Here is a 24,355-nt window from a genome sequence, read left to right as displayed (position 1 = left end):
CTTTGGTTCCAGGGGTAAAAAAGAAGTAAGCGAAAGACACCTGCATATAATCCATGAACCTGTAAAAATGTCAGACCCCTTGAGTTTTATCTAAACTGGACTTGGGCATTTTGAGTTGATTTTTTTCCTTTCCCAGAATCTGATGTCAGAGAGGGAGAGGGAGGGGGAGGTTAGAGGGGGAGAGGGAGAGGGAGAGGGAGAGGGAGAGGGAGAGGGAGAGAGAGAGAGAGAGAGAGTTAGATTGGAAACTACTTCTCTGTTCAACACCCTGGGACCATCAAATGAAACAGTGCTCAAATACAGTTAGAGTGTTGTTATAAAGCCCTAACAAATAAATGATGATCTAGATAGTGTCTTCTCTCTCTCTCTATCTATCTATCTCTGTCTATCTCTATCTTTCTCTCTCTTTAGATGTGTTAAATAAAAATGTATGCAGTGTGTTGCCATAGGTATTTTTTTAAAAATCTACATGGCTAAACATATTTCCCAGAAAATGTGGGCTAATGTGGAGAGAAGTTAGGGCTTAGAAGTTCATGGTATAGCTTTTCATCCATTCCCACTTAGACTATTTCAATATTGACATTTCCTTTTAAGTAAAAAAAAAAGTCATTAAAATTTAGCAGCCACCCCCAAAACAGACCTGAACATACAGTTTTGTTCACCAAAGTTCTAATTTTGATTTAGCATGTTTGATTTAGCATGTTCCTTAATTAAGGAAGTATATTTAAGCAATTCTTCTAAAACTCCTGTAACCTTCACGGCTGACGAAAACAGCAATCTAATATTATTATGTGTTTCTAGAAAATTAGAGGGTTAGGGCTCTTCACAGATTATAAAATTAGGTCTCATCCCAAAGCTGGGTAGTCACACACTCCAGGCCCCCAAGTGGCATCATCATGGCCTGGAATGACAAAAAGTGAAGTGTTCTGAAGTACCAGTCCCTGGGGAAACTGTGGATGCACAGCAAAATTAAGTCTCCCAGAGTGTGTAGTTGGTGTGTACTCCAGGTTTGATCCTGGCCCCCACTGCATTGGAGGAAGACAGTAGTGTTTTTACATCAATCTCTATCTCCCTCTATCTGTCTCCAAAGGTCAGCACAGACTAAGATTTTTGTCATCATCAGTTGGTTCTTCTGGTGAAGCAGGAAAATAAATAAATAAATAAATAAATAAATAAATAAATAAATAAATTAAATGGAAGGAAAGACTTTTTATTTTCTTAACGAGAGAGAGAGAGAAAAGGAGAGAGAATTAATCAGAGCATCTGACATATGCAGTGGCAGGAGAGGGGAGAAAGTTCACCAGGTAGGTCCTGTAACTTGCCAGGTTTGAGCCCCTGTATACCTACCATATGGCAGTGGAGGACACTGTGGTGTTTCTACCTCTCTGTGTCTCTCTTTATGAATGCAAAAAACAAAGTGGAAAACTCTGTGGGAACTCTGACTCAACAAAAAAAAAAGGAAGAGAGGAAGAAGAGTAGAAGAGAAGGAATGGGGGAGAGAGAGAGAGAGAGAGAGAGAGGGGACAGATGGGGGTGGGGAGGACACAGCCAACAGTAGAGCTTAAGTTCCTCACTAGGCTACATTCACTGCTTTTCCATTAGAGCCAGGTTTTATGCCTCCCATACTTGGGAACTGAATTTCCTCCATTCAAATAGAATGAAGAGCAGCCATACCAAAGGGTGTGCAGAGTGATAAAACATATGGAGCTTTCCCTCACATGGACTTGCAAACTTATTTTTAATTTATATTTTCTCATAGCACATGCATTATTTCATAATATTGTTGGGTGCAGAGCTGATAGATAAATAAGTATGCCTCTGTGAAGGCTGATTCCAAAGTATACTTTCAGTAGTAGAAGTGTTTGATGAAAAATGGTGTGGATTTTCACTTAGATTCCATTCACTTAGATTATCACTTTAGCCAGGATAAGCTCCCTATTAAACTGCATAGATAAAGATTGTAGCAGAGAACACTTTGAAGAGTTTAGTCCAGGAGTTGAAAGAGGACCCAATGCTCATGAAAGAATGGGGGGGTGTTTCTTAAAGACCTGTGAATCACTTAAACCAGCACACCCTTGTCCAGGCCAGGGCAGGACCAAGACAATAAGATGGGATTGAAAGTGCTTATCTACATAAGTGAAGTGCTATGTGCCAGGAGCATGTGGACTTTGAAGTAAAGAACATAGATACAAATGCTGATAGATAATCGGTTTACAGTCAATATATGGGAAGGAACATAATGGTTCTTTGAATAGACTTTCATGCCTGATGCTCCAAGGTCTCAGGTTCACCCCCTGCGCCACCAGCTCTGAGCAGCATTCTGATAAAAACAAACAAATGAAATACATAAAGGCAACAAATTAGTACAGAGTTTATGATATACCAGTAACTGCTACATATGGGTAAACAGGACAGATTTTGTTCTTTCCACTACTGATGATAGAAAATAAGAAAAGGAGCAGGGAGAAATTTAGGAAAGGTCTGCACTGACCCAGTGCTTTAATTATTATTATTATTGTTATTATTAGTAGTAGTAGTAGCAGTATTGGTATTGTACTTAGGACTGATGTAGAAATATAGGTTTGCATCAGTTAATCAAGAAGGATGCTATGAACAAAATGTACAATACTTGTATGGTCATTGCATCCTCTGTTACCCAGAAAGAGAATGACTAGGTGTGAGGTAAGCAGAAAGAACAAGTGCATTTCAAGGCTGTCACTGGACACTGTTCTTAGAACATACACTGGGGGCTGGGCGATAGCGCATTGGGTTAAGCACACATGGCACAAAGAGCAAGGACTGGCATAAGGTTCCCGGTTTGAGTCCCTGGCTCCCCACCTTCAGCGGAGTGGCTTCACAGGCGTTTAAACAGGTCTGCAGGTTGCAGGTGTCTATCTTTCTCTCCTCCTCTCCTCTCTGTCTTCCCCTCCTCTCTCTCTCAAAAAAAAAAAAAAACACAAAGAAATGTGTTCTTGTCTATATGTAGATATCTACATATGTGTGGATCAACATATGAGTATGTGTCTAAATGTAGGAGTCTACATATATAAGGATCTCTTCAAATAAGAATATTTCATTCAGTTTTTTTAAAAAAAGATTTTTTCATCAATTAGAAAGAGGAAGAATAAGAACCATAGTGTCCTTCTAGAACACGTCATGCCAGGATGAAACCCAGATCCCGTGCTTAAGAGTCCAGCACTCTGTGCACTGTACCTTCACCTGGGCCACAGAATGCTCTTTTAAAAATATTTTATTTATTTTAATGAGAGAGAGAGATTGAACCTGGAATTCAAAGACGCAGACATGAAAGTCTTGCATAACTATTATGCTGTCTTCCCAGCCAGACCTACTCTTTTGTTTTAACATGATGAAAAAACAGAAAAATTATAGCTGGCACTGAATGAAATGACATTATTTGAGAATAGAGTTTTATTATACTGTACATTGTTTCACTTAACATCAGAGCTTCCAAGAACATCTACATGGCATCTCTATCTGTCTGTCTGTCTATCTAGTATATATTCATGCACATCTATAATTATACATATGTATATAACAAATATATTTTACATATGGTTTCCTTTTATGTACATATATTTGTGTGTGAGTGATAGCAGGCAGTGTATCTGCACTTGTGGATAACTTCTTCACTATAAACATTCTTAAGTGTATTTATAGTTACTTAGATATCTGTGTGACACCTGCACGTACATATTTTTAAACACAGTATACCCTTAATCCAAGCAGGATTTATTTATGCCAGTCCACTGTGCATACTGTGTGGGAAATTACGGCTTTTCCCCATCACAATAGTAGATATAGTATTTATGTACTATCCATCCAAGTATCTTTGACAGTCAAGTGTTAATGTTTATCTCTGTGTAATGAAGCTGTCAGTGTAACCTATATTTATTGAACCACAAGTAGGTTATAAAACCTCCATTAATGAATGTAAGTAACTGAGTTGTCATAAACAAAGGAAAGAATTAGCATTTGGTTCAGGCCCAGTGAAGCCCAACTGTACATGTCTAAGAATAATCTTAATGGTCTCAAAACACTGCCACTGACAGTTGAGATTAAGGTTTCAGAATTATTAACCCAAAACAAACCCTGTTAGTAAATACCTTAGCAGTGGATCTGAGGAGCCACCACTGTATCTCACACATATTCACACTGTAGAAAGATATTTCTCTCTAGTTCAAAGTAGCTAAATTATACCCTACATGTGTACTTCTAGTATAAAATGATCTGCCTGTATAAACAACTTTCTTTAGCCAGGTAAATGGCTCAGTACAATACTTTTTTTAAAAAATTATTTTTTATTTAAGAAAGGATAAATTAACAAAACCATAGGGTAGGAGGGGTACAACTCCACACAATTCCCACCACCCAATCTCCATATCCCATCCCCTCCCCTGATAGCTTTCCCATTCTCTATCTCCCTCTGGGAGCATGGACCCAGGGTCATTGTGGGTTGCAGAAGGTGGAAGGTCTGGCTTCTGTAATTGCTTCCCCGCTGAACATGGACGTTGACTGGTCAATCCATACTCCCAGCCTGCCTCTCTCTTTCCCTATTAGGGTGGGTCTCTGGGGAAGCAGAGCTCCAGGACACATTGGTGGGGTCTTCAGTCCAGGGAAGCCTGGCCGGCATCCTGATGGCATCTGGAACCTGGTGGCTGAAAAGAGAGTTAACATACAAAGCCAAACAAATTGTTGAGCAATCATGGACCCAAAGGTTGGAATAGTGGAGAGGAAGTGTTAGGGGGTACTCACTGCAAACTCTAGTGAGTACAGTACTTTTATGCCTGAGGATCTTGGCTACATCCCTGCCACTGATGCCAGCTGACCAGAAATATGGGTAATTTGATCTCTCTTTCTCATATATATATTTAGTGGGAGGAAAGTGGGAACCAACATGGTTATTGTTAGGGCTCAGTGCCTATACCAAGAATTCACCACTCTCGGTGGCCATTTTTCCTTTCATATTTATTTATTTATTTTGTGATAAAAAAGAGAACAATCGAGGCAAATAGAGAGGCAGAAAGAGAGATGTCTACAGTACTGTTTCATCACATGTGAAGTTTCCCCTCTATAGGTAGGGGCTGGGAGCTTAAAACCCGGCTCTGTGTGCATGGTAACATGTTTACTCAACTAGGTGTGTCACCACCTGGAAATTAAATCTAAATATATTTTTTTTCCTCCTCCAGGGTTATTGCTGGGCTCGGTGCCTGCACCATGAATCCACCGCTCCTGGAGGCCATTTTTTCCCTCTTTTGTTGCCCTTGTTGTAGCTTCGTTGTGGCTATTATTATTGCCCTTGTTGACGCAATTCGTTGTTGGATAGGACAGAGAGAAATGGAGAGAGGAGGGGAAGACTGAGAAGGGGAGAGAAAGATAGACACCTGCAGACCTGCTTCACCGCCTGTGAAGCGACTCCCCTGCAGGTGGGGAGCCGGGGGCTCCAACCGGGATCTTTACGCCAGTCCCTGCGCTTTGCACCACATGCGCTTAACCCACTGCACCACCGCCCAACCCCCTCTAAATATTTTTAATACATGGTTTCTTGGTGTCCTGTTCGCAATATCAGAGTTTCTCCTCAGAACTATTGTCAATTAGAGCTTCACGTGGTTTCACTAAAATTATTGGCAACAGAGATTAGTTTGTGAGTTTCAAAAAAGCAACTATGATCTTTACAAATAACTTAGGAATGCATTGGAGACACATCTGAATTCCAAATGACCAAATTATGACTGAAATTTGAGAGGAAGATAAGCCAGTTCCGTGTCAGAAAAGGTCCGTGTACTCATATCTCCTGTATAATAAAAAAGATTGTCAAATCCAGGTTGATGACCTATTTATTGAAAACCAATTTGATTCAGTAAGATTCCAATGTGCAGTAACTGGGACAGGACTTAGAATTAATCTTCATAAAACGGTAGCTGGTCACAGTGAATTGAACTTGGTTTTGCCACCTGTCTTGATTACCTACAATTTATTTGAGTCCCTGCCAGGCAGGAAGCAGCTCATTGCCATGAGGATTTCACCCCAGTATCCTGGAGGTCAAACGCTTTGCTCTCTCATAGGTGCAGTTCCAAGTATATATGGCAAGCTTGTGCAATGATTACTTAAAACACAGAATGTTGTATCCCCCCCCCCCTTGTAGAAGTCATGCTGTCAGTAACAAAAATGCTAATTCTGGCACCAAGTGCCAAACAGGAGAAGCAGACTTTGTAGCCTGGTCAAACCAGTATGTGGATTGAGATCTCCAGGATTCTTCTTGGGCCCTGATGATTTTTCTGGGAAGACACTCATAGAACCCAGTATGGAGTCATAATTTTGGGTAAGAGATATTACAGAATATGTAAACAAAGTGTAGCAGAGGGAAAAGGCATAGTGGAGGAAGTCAGGAAGTACCAGGCACAAGCTCCCCATTGTGCACTCTACTCCCAAGAAAGTCACACAGACAACTTCAATTTCTCCAACTAGGAGGTGTGGTAACACAAATTGTCATCTCTGAGGAAAATTCTGAGCAGAGAAACCCAGGGCTCTTAGTGGGGAGTGGCCATGCAGACACATAAGGAAATCCAGGAGATACCCATGCTAACTAACTACCCTCTCCTTGGAAAGCTTCTCACAATGGCTCTATAAGTTTTTCTGTATAGTATATTTTTAATAGTTTCTGTGGAAACTGAGGAGATAGCTCAGTCTGTTAGAGCACAAGCAATCATGCCTGAGACCCCAAAAGCCTCAGGTTTAGTTCCTGAGACCATCTTGTGCTAGAGCTGAGTAGTGTTCTGGTTGATGTCTCTCTCTGTCTCTCTTTCTCTCTCATAATGCATAAATAAACTAAAATAGTAAGTCTTTTTGATGGGGACTAGTATTCTGAAGGTTGGGGGAAGTGCATATTCTTCTAATTTCCCCTCTTGCTTCTGATAGCAGGGAGTGATGCCACCTGTCTACTCTGACCCTAAGAGAGAGTTCCAGTGAAAGGGGCTTGGGATGCAGCAGCAGGCTTTGTGTTCATACAGAATGTTTATGTCTGTGTCTTTCTGTGCATATGTGTATAGCTACATATGTGTATACACATGTATATATTAATATTTGTATTCACTGTGTTTACACATGTGTATATGTGTGTTTCTGGAATAAATCTTCAAAGGTTTAATTTCCTCCTCCTTTTTTTTACTTCTCCTCCTCACCTTTTTTTTTTTATCTTCAGTCCCCCATAAGTCTCTCATAATACTCTTGCTTTAAGGCTCTTGATGTTTTAAACAAGACTTTTTTTCAAGTGCATACAAACTTTGTAATCCATTGTGGTGTCCTTTTGCTGGACACTTTCTTTTTTAATTATCTTTATTCATTCATTTGATACAGACAGGTATAAATCAAGAGGGAAGTGGGAGAGAGACAGAGAGACACTTCCAACACTGCTTTGCCACTTGTAAAGCTTTCCCCACGCGGGGGTGGGGGAGGGCTTGAACCCTGGTCCTTGCACGTTGTAATGTGTGCACTCAACTAGGTGAGCTACCACCCAGCTACTTGTACACTTTTCTCATATTTTAAAATTTGTTTATGTATTTATTATGGAATAGAGACAGAGAGCAATTGAGAAGGGAGGTGGGAGATACAGAGGAAAAGAAACAGAGAGATACCTGCAGCCCTGCTTCACCATTCATGAAGCTTTCCCCCTGCAGGTGGAGTCCAGGGGCTTGAACCCAGATCCTTGCCCACTGTAATGTGTGTGCTTAACCACGTGTGCCACCGCCTGGCCCCTTTAGTATGTTTTTAATTTTTTATTTATGTATCTATTTATTATTACACTTTCCATTCCATCTAGCATTGATTTTTTTTTCAGTAGAATCAAAGTCATTTTTTCTTCATATTGTTGAGGAAACATGGTTTTACAATATTGTTATTTTTTCAGGAGGATATAATCACATGACTCTTCAAAATATGAGTTAGCATAGCCCACATCACCAAAGTGCCAAGCTCTGTATACCAGTAGAGATTGGGCCACCACTCCCCCATTCCAACTTTCCCTTCTCTCTTAATAACATCAGCTCTGCAGACATAGACTAAAAGTGTCTAATGTTTCTTTCACGTTTCAGTTCTCCAGCTTTGTATGTTATATCCACCAGGTGCACAAGGTAGAGGTGCTCTGGTATTCATCTGTATTCTTCCTTTTGACTTTTATTTGACTTACCACTTACATTTATGTTATAGTTCAAGGCAAGATTTGAGCTTTTTCCTGTATTTTTGTTTTCATTTTTAATTTTGCTAGTGATTTAATATGGATTTACTAAATTACAGGATAACAGGGGTATAATTCTGCACCGTTCCCACCACCAGAGTTCTGTATTCCCATCCCCTCCATTGGAAACTATAACTGTTCTCCTAAGGTTGCAGATATGGGTTAACTATTATTTCTATTAACTATTATTTCTACAACTATTGTCTATATTTGCTCTTCCTTCCCAAGTCACACCTACACCTATTACTACTTCTAAATGTCCCTCCTTTTTTTCTCTTCTCTGTGTCCTGGTAGAGTTGGAGTTCAAGGCCCTCTGTTCACATTCCCCTTATAATTTCTCCCCCGCTGGGAGTATGGACCAGAATTCTTTATGGGATGCAGAAAGTGGGAGTTCTGGCTTCTATAATTGTTTCGCTGGACGTGGGTGTTGGCAGGAGATTTGAAACTTTTTTTAATAGCTACATCCCATATATAAGTATATATTCCATAAGGCATACTGACCACAATTTCATTATGTAGTCTTCTGTGATTGAACACTTAAGTTGTTTCCAAATGTTGGCTGTTGTGAATAGTATAATTATAACATAAGTGTGCAACTGTCTTTTCAGATTAGTGTTTTTATGTTTTTCATATAGATACCATGGGGCGGAATTTCTAGATCTTATGACAGATCTGTGTTTAATAGCTATAGAAATCTCCATACTGATCCCACAGAGACTGAGCCAATTTATGTTCCCACCAACAGGATGTAAATGTTCCTTTTTCTCCCCACCTTCACCAGCATCTATTATATTATTTCTGGCATTTTTAATGTTGACCATTCTGACAGGTGTGATATGGTATTTCTGTGTAGTTTTGATTTTAGTTTCCTTGGTAATAAGTGATGGTGAACATTTTCCCATGTACCTCTTGTCCATCTGTTTATCTTCTTTGTTGAATTATCTTTCTGTTTTTCTCCCCATTTTTTGTGAGATCATTTGATTTTTCTGTCTTTTTTGTTTATTTGTTTGTTTGTTTATTGCTACCAGGGTTGTCACCGGGGATCGGGACCAGTATTGTTGAAGCACTGCTCCTGATGGCCATTTTTTTTTCCATTTATTTTTTCTTTCTATTTTATTTTTATTTGACAGGACAAAGAGAAATTGAGAGGGAATCGGAGATAGAGAGGAGAGAAACAGAGAGGGACATCTGCAGACCTGCTTCACCACTCATGAAGCGGACCCCCTTGTGAGGAGCAGGGGCTCCAGCCCAAATTCTTGCACATTGTAATATGTGCACTTACATGGGTGCACCACCCGCCCCATGGTTTTTGTTGTTTAGCGACTTCTTCATGTCTTTGATATCAGCCCTTTGTCACTTTATATTTTGTGAATATCTGCTCTCACTTAAGAAGCTATATTTCTTTTTTCTTTTACTTTTTTTTTCTCCAGGGTTATTGCTGGGGCTCGGTGTCTGCACTATGAATCCACAGTTCCTGGAGGCCATTTTCTCACATTCTGCTGCCCTGTTGTCATTATTGTTATTGTTGCCATTGATGTTGTTGTTGGATAGGACAGAGAGAATCGAGAGAGGAGGGGAGATAGGGAGGGGGAGAGAAAGATAGACACCTGCAAACCTGCTTCACCACTTGTGAAGTGACTACCCTGCAGGTGGGGAGCCGGGAGCTCCAACCACCTTGCACTTTGTGCCATGTGCACTTAACCCGCTGCACTACCGCCCAACCCCCCATTTCTGCTTTAATGATCATTTATTTTACTGTGAAGAAGCTCTTCAGTTTGATGTAATCCCATGTGTTAATTTTTGCTTTTGTTTCTCTTTGTGTTGGAGTGGGCTTTCAGAATACATAGCTAAAGACAATCTCATAGAGTGTTTCCTTTATTTTATCTTTAGTGCACCTGAAGGTTTGTACTTTAACATTCAAATCCAGTTAATATCAAAGATTGATACATTTTGAGTTCTTTGTGCATGGTGTAAAATGATAACCCAGTTGTATTATTTTGCATTTGACTTGTTGTACAATCTTCCAATGCTATTTATTGAAGAATTTTTCCTTCATTTTTTTTGTGTGTATATATATTAGATAGAGAAGGAGAGACACTTTCAAACACCATTTGTGAAGCTTCCCCCCCTGCAGGTGGGGACCTGGGGCTTGAACCTAGGTCCTTGAGCATGGTAATATGTGTGCTGAACCAGCTGAGCAACCACTTGCCTTCTCCTGCCCCATTTGTGCTTTTGATTTATTTTTCATAGATTAACTCTCCATATATTTGAGGATGTGTTTTTAGGTTCATGATTCTGTTCATGCCATTGATATGTGTGCCTCCTTTCACCCCAACACCAGAGTGTTGATTCCCATGACTTTTCGGTACAGTTTGAAGTCAATGTAATTCCTTTATTCTTACTCAATTTTTCCAGGAATTCATTGAAAATTGGAGGGATGATGATGAGTTGTGATGTCAAATGAACTTCAATAATGTGTATTCTATTTCCTTAAAGAATCCCCTTGGAGTTTGTATAGGGATTTCATTTGTGTAGAATGGATAGCTTAATTGTGTTAAGTCTGCCAAATAATGAGCATTCACTGTCCTCCATTTTCTTTTGTCGTCTCCCATTTCTTTCAACAATGACATATAGTTTTTGATGACAAGTCTTTCATCTTCTTGTAAAATTTATTCCAAGTCATCTGATTTTTTTTAGACATGGTTGTAAATGGCATTGTTTTGATTTCTTTATCTCCTAGCTCATTACTTGTATGTAGAAATGCCTCAGATTTTTTTTTATTACTGATTGTGTATCCTGTTATTCTACTGTATTGGTTTTATTTACTCTAAAATGCATTTAGTGTGAAATTTTGATTTTTCTACGTAAACTATCATGCCATCTGCAAAAAGTGGAAGTTTAAATTCTTTTCTAATTTAATGCCCCTTTTTTGCATAGTAGTTATGACTGGGGTAGCCAATATTGTTTTAAAGAATGCTTCTTTTTTAAAATTTTATTTATTTATTCATTCATTCATTCATTCATTTATTATTGGATAGAGACAGAGAGCAATTGAGAGGGGGGGATAAGAAAGAGAGATACCTGCAGCCCTGCTTCACTGCTTGTGAAGCTTCCCTCATGCAGGCAGGAACCAGGAGTTTGAACCTAGGTCCTTGTACACCATAATGTATGCACTTAACCTAGCAGTTCCTAGGTTTGTCGGTTATTTCTCTGTGACAGTGAAACAGTACCAATCACATAGGGCCCTTGTGAGATCTTGATGAGAGAAAATTATGAGGAACTCAGAATAGTCCTTGGTTTGTGGTAAGCCATCGAATAGTATCAGAAGGTGGTGTCTGCAGTGATGTGATCCTATAATGATGATGATGATGATTTGGAAGAAGCAATACAAATTGGGCTCTGAGGGCTCATTCACACCCCAGCCTCCTATGTTGTCCATGCCCTCATTATCTTTGAGTCTGTCTAAGCTACAGCCTCCTCATTTAGAATTTGCAACACTGCTTAGGAAAGCAGATTAGAAACTTCTAAGAAAGTGTACATCCATGCAGACAGGAAGTAGTCAATGATTGTGTATTATAATTAATCATCTTATGTTTGAAGTTTTAATTTGTTTCCCTTTTTCCTTTGGTTTTAACTGTCCTGGGGGAGGGTTTTTTTTTTTTTTTTTCACTAAAGCCATCTACTAGTACATCATCATCATATATATATATATATATATATATATATATATATATATATATATATGAAGACAGAGAAAGTGTGTGTGTGTGTGTGTGTGTGTGTGTGTATGTGTGTGAGAGAGAGAGAGACAGAGGGGGAGAGAGAGAGAGAATGAGAAAAAGGAAGACTGAGATCACATCACTGAGGCTGCCTCCACTGCAGTAGGGACTAGACTTAAACCTGATTCACATGCATGGCAAAGCTTGTCTTTGTCACTACATGGGAGAGCTAGTTTGATGGTCTTCCCATATATCTTTTCTTCTTCTTTTTTTTCTTGCCACCAGGATTATTTCTGGGGCTCGGTTCTGGCTCTGTGAATCCTCTGCTCCCAGCGGCCACTTTTTCCTTTTTTTTTTTCCTTTGTTTTGTTTTTTTGATTTTTATTAGATAGGACAGGGAAATTGCGAGAGGAGAGAAGGAGAGAAAGATAGACACCTGAAGACCTGCTTCACTGTGCATGAAGAGAACTTCCCTGCAGGAGGGGAGCAGGGGCTCAAACCTGGGTCCTTGCACTTGGTAATATGTGTGCTTAACAGAGTGCGCCAATACCCAGACCCCATATATCTTTATGTAGGTTGTGCTTCTACTTAGAGTCTCCTGTTAGCAGCTTCCTGTTGAAGGTAGGAATGATCAGGAAAACTTGATCCAATAGATTGGAAGGTGGTTGCAGACCAGTGATCTGATTCTATTCTACATGAACTTATACCCATAAGACAGCAGTGAGCAATTAAGTTTCCAGTGTCCCCAAGTAGTCTAAAACATGCACTTCCTGTCTCCTTCAGGGCAAAGGTGAAGAAAGGTGTGAACATAATTGGAGTGAGAGCCAGCAGCCCCTCCATTTGGGAGGTCAAGGAAAACTTGGATTACACCAGCAAGTATGCGCCAGCTGTCATTGTGTGTCAGAAAAAACCCACTGTCTCAGAAAACAGGTGAGTCCCAGTAGCCTTCTACGGGTGCAGATTAGATGCGTTGGGGGCTCATTTTTCAGATTTATTAACAACTGTCTTGTCTGTAGTGAACACTATGTATGTGACCACATTATTAGTGCTTTTGAATAGGATAGAGAGATTTTTTTTTTCCTTTGAGAAAGGCGCGTGGTTATTTGTAGTGTGACCACTACAACCTATGCAGATAGAAATTATCCACAAACGATGTTACACTTTATCTCAACCTCTTTCCCATCTGTAGTCTGAACTGGTCTGGAAGTCTGGATATCTGAAAAAAAAATTGGCCCAAGTTGCAAAAGTGTAGAATGAGAACTAATACATACCACACTTGGCATGTGGGGAACACAAGCTTCATTTATCACCTAGGCTTATATGCAAGGTATTGATGTGTATTGGCGCTTTCAGATGGGTTCTCAACTATCCGCATGGCAGTCACAGGGGGCTGACGATCTCTTGAGAGTGGTAGATTGTGCTTGTGATATAGGTGCCTTAGGATATTCATGTTTATATATTGTTGGTATATGTATATGTGTTGATGTAGAGGTTTGCTTACTTTGATTGGAACCCAGTTCTTACACCACTAAAGTGAGAAGTCTTGTTTGATAAAGATAGAATGGGATGGATGGACAGGCAGTAGTGCACCTGGTTCATCAAACACATTGCAGTGTGCAGTGACCGAGGTTCAGGCTCCAGGTTCCCACCTGCAGGGGAAGGCTTCACGAGTGGCGAGGTAGAGCTGCAGGTGTCTCTCTGTCTCTCGCTCTTTCTAAGCCTCCCTCTCAATTTCTCTGTCTCTATTCAGTAATAAATAAATAAAATAAGAAATGTATTTATTTTAAAAATATAGAATGAAGTGAAACTCTTGAGCTTGGGGAATATGTCTAACTTTCATGTAGTTAGTTATATTCCAGTCCCCACAACAGGGCCTGATACATGCAGAGTTCTCAGAAGAACTTGTTTAGTGGCATTCTAGAATTAGAAATAGATTTTGCCTCTGTTCTTAGATATTCTGTGATGCACATCCACCAGTACGCATACTGATTTCTGACATCCCTGTCCAGAAGAGTAAGGGTGTCACAGTTCATATGTTAAAAGGCTGTTCTGGGGGGTCAGACAGTAGCTCACGTGGCGTGAAGTGCAACGATCCCAGTTCAAGCCCCCGGCTCCCACCTGCAGGGGAGTTCCTTCACAGGTGGTGAAGCAAGTCTGCAGGTGTCTATCTTTCTCTCCCCCACTGTCCTCCCCTCCTCTTAAAAAAAAAGGGGGGTGGATAACGTGATGGTTATGCAAACAGGCTCTTATGCCTGAGACTCCAAAGTCCCAGGTTCTATCCCGCGCACCACCATAAGCCAGAGTGGAAACAGTGCTCTGGTGAGGGAAAAAAAAAAAAAGCTGTTCTGATTTTTTTTTAGGAAGAAACCCCAAAAATGGGAATTGTTTTGAGTGGTGGGGTTGACAATGATAGTGTATATTGTGGAGGAACAAGATGTTAAGGGGGAAAAGTTAAACACTTTTTACTGGGGAACTGTTTGTATAGTGTTTTTTTTTTTTTTACTATGCTATGTATTGTCTATTTTGTAAAGCATCTATTAAAATAAATATTTTAATAGTTTATTCATTAATATGGACAACCTTTATCCTTCAAACTTTTTGTATCATTTACAACATAGAATTAAAGACAAATTATTTTCTGCTCTTTAGGATAGTGAATGAACTGTGAAGAGATGTTTTTCTTTACCTTAAGAATAATTGAAAAATGTATCAAGAAATATATGGTTTAATATTAGCAGGTTTTCCTTCAGGAGTGGTTCTATTTTATAAATGATTGCTACTTTCTTTGAGTGTTTTTTCACTTATACTTAAAATTAATCCGATCAACAGAATGCAGAAGAAAAAAAATGTCTGACTTAGTATGGGATTTTTCCACTGCTAATAGTTCAATATGTATCTCATAGTTACATTAATAAAGTTAAGTAACTGTGACAGGTGTAATTTTGCGGATTAAGGAGATACTTGCCTGCATATGAGGAACTCAAGAGGAGTGAGTGACTATTTCTTATCTAAGCTGAAATACATTCCTCCATTTTTTCAAGCAGTCTGGTTTCTGGAACCCTTATCAACACAGGATTAACACATGAATGTTATCAAAGCTAAGAAATCTCTTTTGACTAAGTATTGCCTGAAAATATTATAAAAGCAGAAGTATGTCTCTCCATCATATTCCATTTTACACTTTTCTGAATCTTACCCAGTATCACATATCATATATTGAGATAAATGTGTAAACAAAACAATACATTTTTTAATTTATTTCCCCTTCTCTGCATGGTAATGTTTCCCAGAATTTATCAGAGTTAAAATCATTTAAATGATTTTAGATAACACTCCATAGAAATGGAGTGGAATAAACTTGAACTTAGAAGGATTTTTGCTCTCTACAAAGAATTATTGTTGAAGATTTAATCTCTTTTAAGAGTATTGTATCTTTAGCATCACTATTTAGAACTGATACATTGTGGACAAGCAGGATTATGTAGCTAATATTTAATCATTTTTTTCACAATTATCAATTTCATAAGGTACTGATGTTCCATTTATTGTGGGTAATGTGTTTAATTTTAAAACACATAGTTTAGGAGCCAGTCAGTGGTACACTGACCCCCACCAGTTTAGGAGCGAGTCAGTGGTACACTGACAGCCCCTACCAGTTTAGGAGCCAGTCAGTGGTACACTGACCCCCACCAGTTTAGGAGCCAGTCCGTGGTACACTGACCCCCACCAGTTTAGGAGCCAGTCAGTGGTACACTGACCCCCACCAGTTTAGGAGCCAGTCAGTGGTACACTGACCCCCACCTGCAAGGGAGGAAGTTTCACAAGTGGTGAAACAGAGCTTCAGGAGTCTCTTTCTCTCTCTCTCTCTCTTCCTCTCTCTCCCTTTCTACCTCCACCATCACTCTCAATTTCTCTCTTTACTATCCGATAAAAATAAAATCAAGTAAAATAAATAAAATAAAATAAAATAAAATAATTTGAGCTGTAGCATAAGGTGCCATAGGTAAAAAGTAGTTTAAAGTACAAGTACAAATAAAGAGACACAGTTAAAATCATAAATATGTTCAGTGAGGATATGCTGGCATCAGTAAATATCAGCATAATGAACAGCTGGATTTGCTTATTTAAATTCAAATGAAAATAAGAATGACTTAAAAGAGACAGGAATTGATTCCTCTGACACATAAGGGCCCCCGATGACCCAAATTCAGTCTGAGATGGTGACTTTGTGGTACCTTTGAAGCCAGACATATATTTTTCCTCAGTACCGTGCTAATATATGGCTTTCATGCATCGGAGAAGCACACACTTCTGTCTCAGCAAACTGTAAAGAAGAAATGCTGTGAGGTTTTCAAAATGACAACAACAATTATAACAGTAGCCAACTCTTTTATTCAACAGCCTTTTGAATTGTCCATTGAGATATAATAGGGGTGGGAGGACCCACCTCAGTGATATGCTACAGGCATTGTCATGTATTCGTTAGCATTACAGAGGAGTGTGTGCTAAAGAGCTCACTTGGTGAGCTGGAGGAGAATATAGAGATCACCAGTCTCAAACATACATAAACAAGAGAAGAAGAAGACTTTGTGAGATCTAAGCTGGTCCTGGATGGGGGGAGCACAGAACTTTGGCAGCAGGTGTGATGTGGAACTATTTCCCTGTAATCATATAATCTTATAAGCTACTATCAAATCACAAATAAAAATAAAGAAGAAGAACATGATGTACAAGTGTAGAAACATGAACACAGAAACTTTAGGACTGTCTAATATAGACAGCTATATGTGACAGATAAACAGGAATGGACATTTTAGAGCCAGAAAGACATTTTTTTCTGGACAGGTAAATATCTATAGTAGGCCAAGTCACTCCATACTGAGGACATTTTTTAAATCCCTTAAAATTAATGCAAGATTAATATAAACAAGAAAGGACATAGGGATAGTAGAGATGACATACCAATCATTAGGACCAGTAGGTATACACCTTCCCCATATTTGGGAGCTACTCTCTTCCTTGATCCAGCTTTCTGGTCCTCCTGCCAGCCATGACATCACCTCCCCAGACAATAATCAGGATCCACCTGCATATCAGATTTCAGGCTCAGGCAAACAACAACAACAACAACAACAACAAAACCAAACCACTAGTACTTTGGAATATAACTAAAATATGCCTACTAGTTATCTACAAAATGGAGGGCCCCCCCAACTCTTCATCTGCACTATTCCAGACTTTAGGTCCATGATTGGTCAACAGTTTGTTTGGCTTTGTATGCTAACTCTCTTTTCAATCACCAGGTTCCAAATGATGCCAACCAGACTTCCCTGGACACACCCCCCCACCAATGTGTCCTGGAGCTCTGCTTCCCCAGAGCCCTTACCCACTAGGGAAAGAGAAAAACAGGCTTTGAGTATGGATGGGCCTGTCAAAACCCATGTTCAGTGGGGAAGCAATTACAGAAGCCAGACCTTCCACCTTCTGCATCCCACAATAACCTTGGGTCCATACTCCCAGAGGGTTAAAGAATAGGAAAGCTATCAAGGGTGGGGATGGGATACAGAGTTCTGGTGGTGGGAATTGTGTGAAGTTGTACCCCTCTTATCCTATGGTTTAGTCAGTGTTTCCTTTTTATAAATAAAAAAAAAGAAAGAAAAACAACAAAAAAAGAAGAAAATAAATGTCCACACAAAAACTTCAGTCACCTTTTTTTTTTATAGATTTAATAATGATCCACTAGACTCTAGGATAGGAAGAGTATAATTCCACATAATTCCCGTTACCAGAGTTCCTCAACCCATCCCCTCCATTGAAAGCTTTCCTATTCTTTATCTTTCTGGGAGCATGGGTGCAGGACCATTATGGGGTGCAGAAGGTGGAAGGTCTGGCTTCTGTAATTGCTTCTCCACTGGATATGGGTGTTGGCAGGTCAATCTATATTCCCAGCCTGTTTCTATCTTTCCCTAGTGGGGCAGGGCTCTGGAGAGGTAGGGTTCCAGGGTACATTGGTGAGGTCATTTGTCCAGGGAAGTCAGGTTGTTGTCATGGTAACATCTACATTTGGTGGCTAAAAAAAGCATTAAGATATAAAGCAGAATAAATTGTCTAATAATCAAGAATCTAAAAGTAAGACTATATCAGATAAGATATAGGCATCTCCATTTTAGAAAAGGCTAGTAGGTCTATCTTAGGTATATTCCAAGCTGCCCATGACTTTACTAATTTTTGCCTGGGCCCAACAGCTGACATGCAGGTGAGCTAAAGGTATTGTCTGGGGAGATGATGTCAGAGTTGAAAATAGGACTAGAATGCTGGATCAGGGAAGAGAGTAGCTGCCAAATATGGGAAAGTATATAAATATTGTTAACTGTAAACCCCATCAATTTGATCTGGGGCCCATATTCAGCACAGTAGCCTGTATAATCTCTGCATCCCTGTAGGTCTGAGTTTGCATTCTGTAGTCAGTAGCTAGGAACAGTCTAGGCTGCACTCATTGCAGGACCCAACTTCCTCAAGTAGCAGAGTATGTTGATCCAACCTCCCTTCAGAGAGTAGGGCAGTCCCTACCAATATTGATACACTGAGGAAAAGGTCTTGTAGAGGCCCACAAGAGGGTCCACTATGTTGTTCCTGATAGTGATGACCAGTGACAGTGGAGAGAGGGATCTGTTAGAGGTCTAGGCTCAACATGTCTATGTGGGAATCCCAGGATTCCTTGACTAGGGCCCTGGATAATGAAGTAGCCTGGTAGTGACCAAAAGAGCCATCATTAAAGTATGCCGGTCTTTTGCCCTTATCCAGCTTTTGTATGGATACAGTTATTTACAATCATCTTAGTCATCTCAGCCAATGAAAATGGATACACAAACTTAGTTTATACATTTATATGGGGATATGATTGAATGAAGGTAAATTCTAATACAAACTGCTACATGGATCAATGAAAATGTTATACTACCTAGCAAAACATAGAAACAGTACGTTTCTGTGTGGAGGCAAGACATGATTTCATTTATGTTCTGTGTTCAGAATTGCAATTTTTTAATACTGAAACTGGATCAAAAGTTCCCTGGGATTCAAAAGAGAAAAGAGGAGAGTAACTCCTCTTTTAGGAGAATTATTCTGGGAACAATAAAAACAGCCTCAAATTAGATATTAACAGAAGTTATTCATCTCTGTGAATTCACTCACAACCATTGACTTATATAGTTTAAACTGGTAACTGTTACAGTATCTGGATTATATTTTCATAAGACAGTTATAAAAATCAGTAAATTACACAGGAGCTGAGAAGATAATGCAAATTTTGTTTAGATATATAGGCAGAGGATATATAGGCGATGGGTGAGATATGAAACTAGATCCCCATAATCTTGTAAGGCATTATTAAATCACTAATAAAAAATAGACAGAAAACTGATATATCAATCAGAATGTTGGTAGCATTTATCCCCAGCTGGTGTTAGTACTTATGATACATGCTTTTCCTTCATTTCCTTAGCTCACCCAAGGTGAAAATATGTTTTCTTTGAATGAAGAAAATATAAGATCTGAGAAAACAAATAAATTGTGATCCACTGTGAGCCTGGAAATAGTTGTTTAGTAGAGTCCTGGGTGTTCGTCCTTGTAATTACAAAGTGGAAGGCTAACTCTATTTCCAAAGGCTTTGCATATCTGCTGGCTTACTCAAGTTGAAATATCTGACTTCTTTTTGTCTTAGGCCAAAATTACTTATAGTAAAGATACTGTAGATTGAAAAATATGAGAAGTCTTTAGAACAAAAGTATAGTATACATGGTTGTATTTTACTGATATTTGTGCCTTAAACTTTTTTTTAGAAAACCAATGTAAATTTGATTAGGGATATTTTCTATCCATATTTATTTTCTACTTGTATGTATTTTTATCATTACCAGGTATTACTGCTCTGAGATGACTTTTTCAGATAAAACAATAGAGACAGTGAGAGAGAGAGAGAGAAATACTTAGCTAAATCAAAGCTTCTTCCACTGTATTGGAGGTGTGAGGAAAGGTCAAATCTGGGTCCTACACATGACAAAGCAGATTCACTATAAGTGAACTATCTTGTTGACCCATTATTCTGTTTTTGATAAAACAATTCAAACTTACTGATACCTCTAGTTTGAATTTAACAACAAAATCTTACTACGGTTGGATATAAAGTCATTAAAATGGTATCTGTCTTGTGTCAGGTTTGCTATTTTGATGCTATATTTTCAAGATCCTCATCACTGAGATACATGAGTTGAAATAGTCACACAGACTATTCACCATGTGAAGCTTGATTTCTTTATAAAGTGAAGAAAGAACGTAGGTATAAGATTCAGGGGATCAAATTTTTATTCCTCGTTTATATACAGTTCATGTTAGTGGCATCCTGTATTCACCTGAGGGGAACTATGTAGTAAGACCACTTCTGTGTCATTGACACAACAGTGTCTGGGATTCACTGGACTATAGTGAGACTCACGTATGAACACATATGTGAATGAAAACATGTTGAGATCATCAAGAACACTGTCCACCTACTGTCTTCAGATTGTTAAAATATTTATATTAGTGTCTGCTGCACACATGCCTAAATTCTTCTAGACCATGGAAGATTCTTTTATTTCCATAGTCTAAATGGAAACTTGCCAAAAGTTTAATATGAATTACAGAAGTTGTATGTGGAACTTGTGTCAACAAAAATCCTTCATGTTTAAATTTAGAATCTATCAAAAGCCTTCCCATTCATATTTATTTTAATAATTTCTGTGTGTTAGTGACACAATAGACTGAGGTATTATTTCTGATATTAATAGATATCTTTTCACCAAATAATGTCAGTCCCTAAAAAGATGCAAATAACAAAAAGAATTTCCTGAGAATGAAGGAAGACACTGAACCCTTATTCACCACCCAAGTATCATAAAATGTTTCATCCACTTTAGAGAAATAGCTTTCAGTATTTGGATAATGAACTTCAAAGCATGCATCAACATGTGCCTGAAATTATTGCTATTAATACATCTACTCCAGATAAAAGTTTAGCCATGGTTATATAGAGATGTGTGCAAGTGTTTTTATTTCTACATTTTTTTAAAGAAAGCAAGCAGTTGAAAACAACTTAAATGTCCATTGCAAGGGAAATTGATTCTAACAAACAATACATTATTATAATAGAACTTTATGCTGTGATTATGAGAGATAACCTACATTTAGTTGCTAACATCTAGCTATATTATATTGACCTGAAAATGTAATGTTGAAGTAAGCAAGAAACATTAATAGTAGTGTGTAGGATATATCATCACTCAAGCTATTTAATAGAAGAGAGGTACTGAATGTGTTATTTTTTTAAGAAAAGTACAGTCAGTAAATGTGTAGGTAGGAGGAGATGGCTGTTATTAAAATTCACCATTTGAATCCCAGCTTCAGAGGAAGGTTTTCAAGGACTCTTAGCCGGTGTTACAAAGGTGAGAGCTTTAGGACCTTCCTGGAGGCACTAAGTCTGTCCCAGAGAATATGAGCTTGTTTCTATCACTTTCATTAGCAACATAGAGATGAGGAAAGGAAACAGTGATAACTCAAGTGCAGAGCAGTACAGTTAAGGGGAATTATGAGCCCAATTCCCCATGAAATTATACTTCCGGCCAGCTCATTTACCATTTCCTGACACTCACCCAATCGCATTATGCAGTAGCATGAGGAAGTCTGAGCTTTGCCTTAATTTACCCTTGTGTTGCTTTATTTTTATTACATCCATATATTTGGTATTTAATGTCTCCCATTTCCAAGTAGACCACCAAATTTAGAATTAAATTATTTAACACACACATTCAATGGATGCTAGTGGTGAATTATTTCCCCACATCTTTACTTGCAGAAACTGCCTTTGTTTTTGATAAGCCTGGAGCACCATAGATACTAAAACCAAGACTGTTTTTTGTGCTTGAGCCACAGAAATAACAAATGCCAACCTTCACTGGATTATGTGAATCGATTATAGCCACACATGTGAACACACACACATTGAGATCATCAAGAAAACCATCTATTCATAAGTATAACCTAAGAGCAGTGATAATTATGTTACACCCCTTACTGATATTCAGCAAATTGCTCCCTATGTGTGCTTGGGTGCTAGATCATAGTAATTGTTTGGTTGTTTCAGATTTGTATTCCACATAGTTCTACCAGCCTTTATATATTACTTCCAGGAGAGAGAGAAAAGTCTTTTTTGTTAGGAATACGAAGAAATGTCTGCCATAGCAGAAGTAATGTTGTGTCACATCCCACCCAGAAAAACCCAGGCTATTTGTCTTCCTATAAATTTTTTAGTTTACATAAAATTCAGTGAATGTGTATGTTCATGTATGCATCTGAACATTTACTTATGCACCAAATATCTTGTGTTTAAGGTTTTACTCTCTGACTTTTAATTTTGTATAGGGCAAAGCTGTCTTCATCTCTATGTCTATATCTTCTTTAAAAATCTTTCCATTATTTTTATTTGATAGAGACCATCAGAAATCCAGAGGGAAGGGAGAGATAGAGAGGAAGAGAGACAGAGAGACACCTGCAGCCCTGCTTCACCACTCACAAAGCTTTCCCCCTGCAGGTGAGGATTGGGGGCTTGAACCTGGGTCTTTGAGCATTGTAACATGTGCGCTCAACCAGGTGCACCACAACCTGGAACCATGCCTGTAGCTTTTAATCTATACATCATCTGTATAACTCCTCTTTATATATCTATCACCTTATCTACATATTAACTATCTTTTCTACATTTAAAATGCCTCTTTTAAAGATAGAAGCAGACACACAGAGAGAGAAAGAAAGACATCACAGCTTCCTTCAGTGTGGTGAGGGGTGGGACTGGAACCTGGGTCACCCACATGGCAATGTGGCATATTATCCAAGTGAGCTATTTCACTGGCTCTCTTTTCTGTATTTATATATGCATGTGTGAAATATATGCATAATGCAACAGACGAACACCTTAATTTGCTAAGCACCGTGAGCATGTGTAGCCATATTTGCTTTGATAGGTTTTCATCATCAACAGAAAATTAAGTGCATAGATTTCTGCATATGTCCTAATTTGCCTTGTGTTTCTGAGGGTGGGAGGAGACGACTGTACTTTGTACATTTTTCATCAGTGGGCTTCACAGACCTCCATGACCTTTCAATCTGTGTCTCTTTCTCTATGACAACACTTTTCAGTGAGTGCCCTACCTAGTGTGCTTAACACTCCAGATTGCCCTGGTTTGCTTAGTTTGATGGAACAAATGCTATGTTTGTATGTTCTGCGTCTCAAAGACCTGGGGAGCAGTTTAGAAAGATAATGGTATTTCATGGTTCATTAAAAAGGAAACAAAAGAAAAATTATAGTATCCAACCAAAGAAGCTTTATTTACAGCCCAACTGTGAAAGGTGTCCTGATTTTTTATGCTCTAAGAATCTCATTTTGGTAAGAGAACTCAGGAAAGATGCATTATTTTAGTTTCAAGTGTTCATGTTTTATATTTTCTATAATTTCTCTTTTTAAAAATTGTTATATTGATTTTCCCTTTTGTTGCTCTTGTTTTTCGTTGTTGTTGTTGTTATTGATGTCGCCTTTGTTAGATAGAAAAGAGAGAAATGGAGAGAGAAGGGGAAGACAGAGATGGGGAGAGAAAGACGGACACCTTCAGATCTGCTTCACCACCTGTGAAGCGACTCCCCTGCAGGTGGGGAGCCAGGGGCTTGAACCGGGATCCTTATGCTGGTCCTTGCGCTTTGCGCCACGTGTGCTTAACCCGCTGCGCTACCACCTGACTCCCAGTTTCTATCTTTTTAATTGTCATTAGGTATATTGCTGAGGTTTGGTGTCTGCACAATAACCCCTGCCCCTTACCTATGGCTATTTTTCCCCTTTATGTTTTTTTGTGTGTGTATTTTAAAGTATTTTATTTATTTATTTGGTAGAGCTTTTCTAGATGGTTTTATTTTTTTAATTTATTTATAAAAAGGAAACATTAGGGAGTCAGTCGGGGGGCGGTAGCTCAGAGGGTTAAGCACATGTGGCACAAAGCTCAAGGACCAGCTCAAGGATCTCGGTTTAAGCCCCCGGCTCCCCACTACAGGGGAGTCGCTACACATGCAGTGAAGCAGGTCTGCAGGTGTCTTTCTCTCCGCCTCTCTGTCTCCCCCTCCTCTCTCCATTTCTCTCTGTCCTATCCAACAACGACGACATCAATAACAACAATAATAATTACAACAATAAAACAGCAAGGTCAACAAAAGGGAAAATAAATATTAATTTAAAAAAGGAAACACTGATAGAACCATAGGATAAGAGGGCTACAACTCTACACAATTCCCACCACCAGAACCC

The 24,355-nt window shown here is 38.9% G+C and overlaps 1 protein-coding gene across 1 annotated transcript in view; it reads left to right on the top strand.

Annotated features, from left to right (window-relative positions):
• The window catches only part of LOC103128887 (transmembrane protein 132D), a 661,492-nt gene that overhangs the window by 343,301 nt on the left and 293,836 nt on the right, over positions 1 to 24,355 (top strand). Inside the window, exon 3 of the mRNA XM_060192666.1 lies at positions 12,754 to 12,900. Coding sequence (XP_060048649.1) covers positions 12,754 to 12,900 — 147 coding nt within the window. The remainder of the gene's footprint in view (positions 1 to 12,753; positions 12,901 to 24,355) is intronic.

Source organism: Erinaceus europaeus, chromosome 6 (genome assembly GCF_950295315.1).
Source record: "Erinaceus europaeus chromosome 6, mEriEur2.1, whole genome shotgun sequence".
In the NCBI taxonomy this organism is placed as follows: Eukaryota; Metazoa; Chordata; class Mammalia; order Eulipotyphla; family Erinaceidae; genus Erinaceus; species Erinaceus europaeus.
The sequence above is the reverse complement of the archived record's forward strand: the minus strand, read 5'-3'. Positions and strand labels throughout refer to the sequence as shown.